Raw genomic sequence first — 9,470 nt, 5'->3', positions numbered from 1 at the left:
ATACTTGAGTCCAATGCAGTCACTGTGTCAGTTCATCTGGCTGAGGGTCTTCCTCTCTTTTACTGACTCTCCACCTTTCCAAACATGGTGTCCCTGTCGAAGGAATAGCTCTCCTAGCAACATGTCCAAAATATGAAACAAAGCTTTGTCATCCTTACCTCAAAGGAACACTCTGATGGCACCATCTTCAAGACCTATCTGGTTTTTTCTTTTTGGCAGTCCATGGGATTTTCAGTGCTCTTCTCCAACACTATAGCTCAAAAAATTTATCTTCTGTCATTCTTATTCTTAAATCAAGCCAGGAAGCAGAAGCGGCATGGACTTCCGAAATGGCTTGCCTCCGGAAACTCTGTATGAACAGTGCTCAGGCTGTTCATTCATAGGGTCGCTATGAGTCGTCTACGACTCGACGGCATTAAACAACAACAATGATTAACACACTTATTAGAAGTCAAAAGCCTTAGTATTATGAGGTAGACTTACTTTCAACCGAATAGGGAAGGCAGTGATTATCTCAGGTGCTTTCTTGCTAATCCAACTCCCCCTAGCCCTTTTTCCAACACAGAATCACTCACTCCTTGCCATTTAGTTGGTACAAACTCATAGCTAATCTTCCAGTAGGTTTTCAGAGGCTGTACATCTCATAGCTGATAGTGGATTACAACTGGTCAACAGGGTTGGCAGTGCAACTCCTTACCAACTAGGTCACCAGAGCTCCACTGGCAGAGATAACTTTTATAAAACTAATTATTCCAAGTGTTAATTTCCTGAAAAATAAAAATTACCTGGGTTTTCAGGGACCTGCCAGCCTCCGTCAAAGAAATACATCTGATTCCCAAGGCCAAGCTGTGGCAGATATTCAATCCCTGGCTCTGAGTTGAAGCTCAATAAATAGTATGTTGATTAAATGACACAGAAACGATAAATGTTTATTGAACTGCAAGCAAGCTCTTGTGCAATGCTGAACCAAAGCCACTCCTTTCTCTGTCCAAGAAAATCTGGATGGCAGCAGCTCCACTTAAAACAGCAGAACCCTGGACCAACTTGTTAATCACTTCAAGAGTGATGAGTATCTACACTCCCATTAAAGCAAAAATATCATCAATATCATCGGTCTCCTGAATGGTTCCTGATGTATTCTGTTTATTCATTTGGGTCGGTGTCCAGGTTTCATTTTCCTTACTTCCTGGAAGGTATTCATGGTTCTGTGTCTTAGTTTGAATGGCAGAGTTTGGAGTTCTGCTCCCTAAGAGCAGCTTATTGTGAGAGTGGACATCAGCTCTGTGGACCATGGGCTGTGAGAGGCTTTGTTCAACACCTTTATCTGTAGCTTTCTTCTGCATTCCTTGAGGTAAGTGCTGAATGTCCTTTAAAAGCATCAATGGCAACTTTCTTGGTGGTTTCCTCTGTCTCAGAAAACATTGCTTCTGTGATCTTCTTTGTCTTGGATGACGCTTTGAAGTTTTGTTACTTGAACCACGTAGAAGGCAATTGCAAATAGATGTTTTTATACACTCTAGTTTCTTTGGCAAGCTTTAATGGGAAAAAAAAGAGAAAAAATTTAAGTCAATATAAAACAGTATTTCCAAGCACTTCTGTCTTCTTTCTAGTGTTAGCAACTGTCAACTGAAGAGGGAAATATTATGACAATAGTCAGACTAAGAGGTACACAGCAGAGTTGACTTGTGGGGGAGAAATTATGTAACAATGAATGATTTTTTTTTTAAGCAAACTGAGGGAAATGTGCAACAATGAATGAAAAATGCAACTTTTCTGTAAACGAATTAAAATCACAATTTAAAAATTTAAAATAGGAAAGTACACAATTTCTTTTCAAATCCTATGATTGTGTAAGGCATTTGACTGTGTGGATCATAAAATTTATGGGTAACAATGAAGCATGTGAATTACAAAACACTTAATTGCACTTGTGTGGAACTTGTACATAGACCAGTCAGGCAAACAGAAGAGAATACTTGGTGGTTTACAATCTCCGTAAAAGTGTGTGTCAGCCTTGTACCCTTTCACCGTACTAGTCAGTCTGGATGCTGAGCAAATAATGTGAAAAGCTGAACTATATGAAGAACAAGGTGGTATCAGGATTGGAAGAAAACTCAACAGTCTACAATATATATATGGCACAACTCTGCTTGCTGAAAACAAAGGGGACTTGAAGCACTCACTGATAAAGATCAGAGAGCAGAGCCTTCAATATGCATTGCACCTTAACATAAAGAAAACAATTATTCCCCAAACCAGGCCACATATAGAACTTTAAAGAAAATTAATATAGTTCATAATCTGTTTCTAATCAATTTTCTTCTCTTACTATAAGGGGCAATTTTGGGTACTTTTAAGTACTTCTAAGTTGAAATATTAACAGAATTGGGCAGAGGAATCAATCAGAAGACCTGAACTGAGGTCTAGATCTCCAGCTCCAACACTTTGAGCTTAACTCTCCAATTCTTCATGTATAAAATGGGAACAATGTTGCCTACTTGAGAATTATCATGGGACATCAAGCTAGCTGTAAAATAGACCACAAAAAGCTGAAATAGCTACATGGCAGCATTTACACACAGTCTATTTAAAGAGTACATTCTAATAGTATGGACAAATATCAATTTGTTACCCTGCTCATTAATTTTTTAATCACTTACCCAACCCTGACTTAATGCCGAATCGGAACAGGATGCCTCTCTACATTTCAGGCTGAGTTTCTACTCTAGGTATGATCCCTTTCAGATAGCCACAGGCCTTTAGGGGTCCTCAATGTTAAAAGCTCTTCATGTAATTCCTCCCTTAGGAGTATCTGACAATCTCTGCACTGGCTTTTAATCAAAACTTACTGATAGAAAATTAAAATCCTCACTATATATTACTATGATGTTAAAGTTAACAGTCATTAGGTAGTTAAAGTGTTTCATACACAACAGCCATTCTAAAACTCTGAGCAGATAAATGTCGCTGTTTTACTGTAACTGTCACTGAGTCAAGTGACTCACAGCCACCGTCTGTACAACAAAGCCAAGCTTGCTCAGTCATAAATTATGGTACTATCTGCACAGAGTATTTCTTGAAGGATATACACATATACACAAATCTGGTCAGAGTGGTGTTCTCTGTGAAGGGGGAACAAGGATTGGTCTACCTATTTACATGTGATTTTATTCCCAAGGGTATCGTTTTTAAACTGTAAAGTCCAAAAGTCCTGTAAAGTCTTTATGTGCTTCATGCAATGCTAGCTCTCCAAAACAGCCAAAGTTTTCAGCAGTTCTGTGAATGTGAGAATCACAGGAAATGAAAGAATCAGTACCTGGAGAGTCTAGCTCCTGTGCACATCACAGCTGCCCGTGGCCTGGCAGACTGATGTGCGCCCTCGCCTGGGGCAGGACCCTCTGCTTCTGCTCTGGGGCCCCCACTCTGTGCCATGAAACCTGTTGGTGGACACAATCTCTTCTTCACCAGTGCACAAGCCCTAGGATTATGTCTGTGTCACAACTGTCTCACAAAGATTAAGGCACCAGACATACCTAACTTTTTTTTAAAATTTATTTTATTATTTTTTTGTGTATGTACCGTCAAATCAGATCTGACTGGTATGGGAGGAGATTGCCCCTCCTTCTCCAGCAGAGCATCTGGTGGATTCGAACCATATACCTCTGGGATTGCAGTGCAGCTTCTTGCCACTAGGTCAACAGAGCTCCCTTATCTAACATTTTTTTTAATCAAAAGATGGAATGATGAAGAATATAGCTGAATAAATCTAAGTTTCATCATGTTTGTACGATACAGCTTCATCCATCCACATAACAAAAACAACAAATAATCAGAGTAACTCACATTTTTACCTCCTGAGGGTTGCTGGACAGGGAGCTCTGGTGGCTTAGTGGTAAGGAATTAGCTGTTAACCCAAAGGTGCAAAGCAAAAACATGATTTGACTCTACCAGCTGCTCTGTGGGAGAAAGATAAGCAATCTCTTCTGGTGCCTCTGAAAACCTGCTAGAGTCAGTTATGGGTGGGTTCCGATTCAGTGACACATAATAACAAGGACTGTTGGAAAGGTAATGTGGATATGTCTATTTTTGTCTTAAGCTACAATGTTGTGGTCATGTAACTGACTCCTAGCTGAACCTCCAGTGAGTGTTTAGAGGCAGTTTAAATGCTAAGGAGGAGACTGTGCATCTTTCTCCTGCAGAGCAGCTGGTGGACTCAAACTGCCTGACTTTGAGATGGCAGCCCAGCTCCTTACCACTAGGCCACCAGAGCTCTAATTTTTATAATATACTTACCTATAACCTTGTGCTTCCACATGTTTAAGCCGATTACTTTTAAGAAGTCTGTGGCCCAGAAAGGTGGCCTGAGCTTTGAGTTTTTTACTCCGACACCATCTGATTGCCTCCTGAATTTCTTCACAGAGTCTTACGAAAGTCTCAGCCTGCTGAAATCTTTGCACAAAATTTTTGGCACAGGGAGCTCCTATGACCTTCTGGGAAGAATGCTTGGGTGACTTTACTTTGGACTGAGAACATTCAGACTCAAATCTGGTTTCCTGAAATGGGCAAAAATAAGAAAAATATATTGAATGTGTTATAGCTTATAAATATGACAACTAGGAAAAAGCTAAGTGACCTACAGACAATCGAAATTTGAAAATAACCAGTCTTTCAAAAAGGAGGGAGGAAAACCAAACCAACAACCTTTATGTTCACTGGGCTTTCTTTTAGTCTTATAAGATACAGTTTTTTATTTTTATTTCACCGCTCTCCTGACACAAATATTTGTTTAGTTTTGCTTTCTGTGTCCTAGGATTAATCTAACAGAAGACTCAATGTTTAAACACACATCATCTATTTAACACTGAACATCCCATGGACGGCCAAATGAACCAACTGGTACGTCTTGGAGAGGGTGCAGCCGGAGTGCTCTCTGGAGGCAAGAATGATGAGACCTTCACCTCACATTCTTGGGGCATGTTGCTAGGAGAGGCTATTCCTTGGAGAAGGACATGATCCTAGGAAGGGCGAAAGGTTAGTGAAGGAGAGGAAGACCCTCAACCAGGTGGACTGATGTGGTGCCTGTGGCAATGGGCTCTTGTGTGTCAGAAAGTGTGAGGATAGCTCAGGATAGAACAGGGTTCAGAGCTTTTGTTCACAGGGTCATTATGGGTCGTACTCAATTTGATGGCACCTAAAAACAACAATCTATTCAACATGTGTACCAAAAAAAAACTTCAGATGATTAATACTGGACAAACCCTGCTGGGAGGTAGGAAGAGAGGCAGGAGAAGACTCATCCACAGGGCTTTCTCCTCTAAATCACTAGGAACGACAGCTTGTTTGCATTCACACCTATACCCTAACAACCCTCCTCAGCAACAGGAAACAGATGTCACTAAACATATTCTAGGACATAGAATGGTATAAGGCCTTACAAGATTGCTGACTGCATGCTGCATATGATAATCAGGAACTGTCCAAGGGACGTAACTCATCTTGAGTTGCACCTTTATCTTTTCAACCTTGTGCTGTTTTTTATATCATCACTTTTAAATTTTACCAACCTCTACTATTTCCTTTTGAAAATATGCCATTTCTTAGGGGTGTTTCTGCCCTTTATTTGTAGCTTACACTCTTATAAATGTCTCACTTAAAAAAAAGTAGGATGCATAAAAGGAGAGACCTAGCATGTTTTTGTTGTGTGATGGGTAAGAGAAGTTTGGCCTAAAAGGTGACCATTATTAGTGTTAATTATTAAAAATACAGCCTTCAATATGGATTGAAGCTCAATATCAAGAAGACAAAGATTCTCACCACAGGGCCAAATGGCAGCATCAGGATGGATGGTGAAGAGATTGAGACTGTTAATAGCTTTAGTTTGCTTGGCTCCACAGTCAACACTCTTGGCACCAGCAGCCAGGAAATTAAAAGACATATTGCAATAGGAAAGTCTGCTGTTAGGGACCTCTCCAAATTGCTGAAGAGCAATGGTGTCACTCTGGAGACTAAGGTATGCCTGATACATGCCATGGTCTTTGCAATCACTTGTTATGTGTCAGTGAGTTGGACAATGACTAGGGAGGATAGAAGGTGAATTGATGCCTTTGAGCTGGTGTTGGAGAAGAGTACTGAATGTACCATGACTGCTAAGAAAACAAACAGGTTCATCCTTGAGAGGGTTAAACTGTGCTGCTCCTTGGAGGCAAGGATCCTGAGGCTTCATCTGACATACTCTGGACATGTTGTAAGGACACCATGCTTGGGAGGGTGGAGGGACAGCGCAGGAGGGGAAGGCCCTCTATGAGGTGGATTGATTCAGTGCCTGGGGTAATTGGGGTGGGGTTGTTGGAGACAGTGAAACTGGTCCAGGCCAGAGCAGGGTTTAGGGCTGTTGTACATAGGGTCGTAATGAGTTGCAGGGGACTCCATGGCACATAACAACAACAACAACAGTCATAATTACTCATGTTCTGACCAACCAGCTCAAGGAGGATGAGGCAGACGGGCTGCAGAAGTTTCAAAGAGCCATGGTTCTCCTTAAGAAAATAGATGATAAACTATTCTTGAGAATAGGGTAATGGTATAAAACAGAGACTGTGAAACTAGACTGTGTGCATTCAAATACAAGTTCTGCAGCCTGTTTCTTGACCTTTCTATAATTCAATTTCCCCATATGAAATATGAAAGCAATAATAATAATACCTATCTCACAGGATTTTTATGAGAATTATATTCAGTGAGTCACATAAAGTGTTCAGAACAATGTCTGGCACAGAGTAAATACATAAGCATTAGCTATTATTATTCATGAGTTCAACAGAATTTTTTATGATTTCTAGTTTTCCTATATTTACAACAGAGCTAGAAGTCCTAAAAGTTGAAGGAAGGTCTCACTAAAAATGATAGTTCTTAAATAAAATGGGGGAGTGGGGAGGGAAATGACCAGTAAAGACACCAGAATAAAAAGACTTAGAGAAGAGAGAAGGTAACAGAAGTCAGGCAGTTGTTTGGTGGGAGGGAGATACTGGCCTGCTCCTCTGTTGTTAGATCAAAAACACACAGAATTTACAGACATTTACTAGCAAATCATGTTAACGCTTGAACCTCAAAAGAATGAAAGGAACAGAAATCTCATGACAAGATGATAGTGACAATATTTAATACCAATTAAGTGTTACTACAACTCCAGACTCGGCTGAACACTTTATATACGTAGAAACTGGCACAATTCTATCAAGTACATACTGTTACTAGGCAACGGACATGGAGGAGTCAGGAAATCTGCCTAACATCACACAACTGGTACAATCCAGTCAGGGCTCTACGTCTCTACCTGCCTGCAAAGCCCATACTCTTTCAACTGCAGAGCAAGCCACACTTACGATGGAGCCTTCTAAGGTCACTCTAATAAAAACTCCAGGAAAAAAAAATCACATATTTACTAAGATGTTTCTGAAGGCATTCTTTTAACTAGATTTACTGCTTCCATGAAAATCCCATGAGAATGCATCTATTCAGGGAAAAACATACATTGAAGAATAAGAAGACAGTGAGATTAGAGCTAGGGATAAAAAGAGAAGATTCAATCTCTTCATGCTAAACATTAGTAAGTAAATTAAAATAAGGTAGACAAACCTGAGTAGCTTTGTGTTTCAGCTGCTTGCAGAAAGCCCTGATGTCAAATCCTGATGACTTTTCTGTAAATGGAAAAGATGCCAAACACAAAAACTTCAGCATATTTTCAAATCTGTAAGAAACCCTTTAAGTGCATGAGAACATTTTTTGTCACATTTCTATAAAAGAAATAAAGAACTATGAAGCAACAACAGAAACAAATAGATACTTCAAATAATCCAAATTTGTTTTATGTTATGTGCTATGTAGTCGGAACTGACTCCAAGGTGACCCCCTGCCCCGCCAGCAGGTTTTCTGAGGCCATTAAATTGTACAGATGGAAATTCCCTTTCTCCTGTGGAACAACTGGTGGATTTGAACTGTGTGCTATCAAGTTACCAGCACAACTTCTTACCACTAAGCTACCAGAGCTCCATTCAAACTTAGAAAATAGATACCATCATATCTTTCTAAAGATAATTAACGTGCATTTAGAAGGGAGATGATAAATTTTTCTCCATTCATGGCTATATTACTATTCAAATAGCTTTTATAAAGGTGCATGTTTTATCAAGTCAAATTACCTTTGAAGATTCTCTTTTTCTTTACTGGCTGTCCAAGATCCATGTTGTTTTCGATACTGGACTTCATTTGTTTAATTTTTTTAGTAATTCTCAGTGAGGCTTCTTCATTGGATGTTGTTGGTGACTGATCTTTTATTAAAAACATTTTATTTAGCAATTTATTTATTCCTTTACCTGAAAAAGGTTTAGGCATTTTTTCCTTCAAGATCTCAAGGTAAGGCTGTCCTAGAAATTCAGCAATGTCAGCTGGGAAGGTAAAATCCTTAAAGTAAGGCATTGGTTGAATCCTGGTGACCTCTTGTAGCAATCCAAACAATGGTTCATATAAAGAAATAAGCCTTTTTAAAACACCTTTATAGAGAATCCTAGAGGTGAAAAAAACCCAAGAGTTTATGAATTAACCAGTAATTACAAATTACATAATAACCAAAATAAACTCACAGCTGAGAATAAATGCCAAAGCTCTTTCCCTGTAGAAAAAACAAACATTGCAGTACAAATCTGCAAACAGCCAGATTAGTCTAGCCCAAACCGAAAAATCCAAGAACCAAAAATGTTACTGAAAGCCAAACAAAGTACTAGAGAGGTCTGAGGATGCATATCAAAACCTTCATTGTGGTGATATTGTCTCTGGATGGTGAGATTTTCAGCAAATTTCATGTTCTTCACATTATCCTATACTGTTTAGCAGGTATTATTAATTTCTGTAATCAGCAAAACATAACTCTATTTTCACTTTAGTAAAGAAAGAATAATACAAGTTTGACTGTTAAAATAATATAACTAGGTTACATTATTAGCTTTGATTGAATAGATGAATAATAAGTAAACTGACAATAACACTTGAGATATGAGATTAAGTACAGTATGAAAGCAAAATTTTCAATCTCCAAAAACAAAAAAAATTTTCTTATTTTTAACACCTAGTTTTTCTACATTTCTATCAGAGGTTATCAATCCTGATTTTTTTTTAATTGCCCACATCAGTCTCTTAACCAATGGAGCAAATTCTCAGTCTACTCACCCATCATTATATTAATTTCACAATACAGAAATATATAAAAGAGTCTGTCTCTTTAGCTTTCAAGTATTACCAGTATTCTTTACATCAACCAACCATGTCTCAAAACGCAATGGTGTTTCAGGTATAAACAAAAGATGCTATAGCACATAAATTGTTGTTGTTGTTGTTGTTATGTGCCGTCGAGTCGCCTGCGACTCATAGCGACCCTATGTACAACAGCCCTAAACTCCGCTCTGTCCTGTGCCAAT

The 9,470-nt window shown here is 39.0% G+C and overlaps 1 protein-coding gene across 1 annotated transcript in view; it reads right to left on the bottom strand.

Annotated features, from left to right (window-relative positions):
* Window positions 1–1,073: 1,073 nt before the first annotated feature.
* The window catches only part of LOC102860637 (chromosome unknown open reading frame, human C3orf17), a 22,764-nt gene continuing 14,367 nt past the window's right edge, over window positions 1,074–9,470 (bottom strand). The window contains exons 6-9 of the mRNA XM_006902989.1: window positions 8,199–8,563; window positions 7,636–7,697; window positions 4,294–4,553; window positions 1,074–1,533 (exon numbers count right to left, since the gene is read on the bottom strand). Of these exons, the coding sequence (XP_006903051.1) occupies window positions 1,074–1,533; window positions 4,294–4,553; window positions 7,636–7,697; window positions 8,199–8,563 (1,147 nt within the window). The remainder of the gene's footprint in view (window positions 1,534–4,293; window positions 4,554–7,635; window positions 7,698–8,198; window positions 8,564–9,470) is intronic.

This window comes from Elephantulus edwardii, unplaced genomic scaffold, assembly GCF_000299155.1.
Source record: "Elephantulus edwardii isolate Elephantulus edwardi_28Jun2011 unplaced genomic scaffold, EleEdw1.0 scaffold00489, whole genome shotgun sequence".
NCBI classification, from domain to species: domain Eukaryota; kingdom Metazoa; phylum Chordata; class Mammalia; order Macroscelidea; family Macroscelididae; genus Elephantulus; species Elephantulus edwardii.
This window is presented reverse-complemented; position numbering and strand designations above follow the sequence as displayed.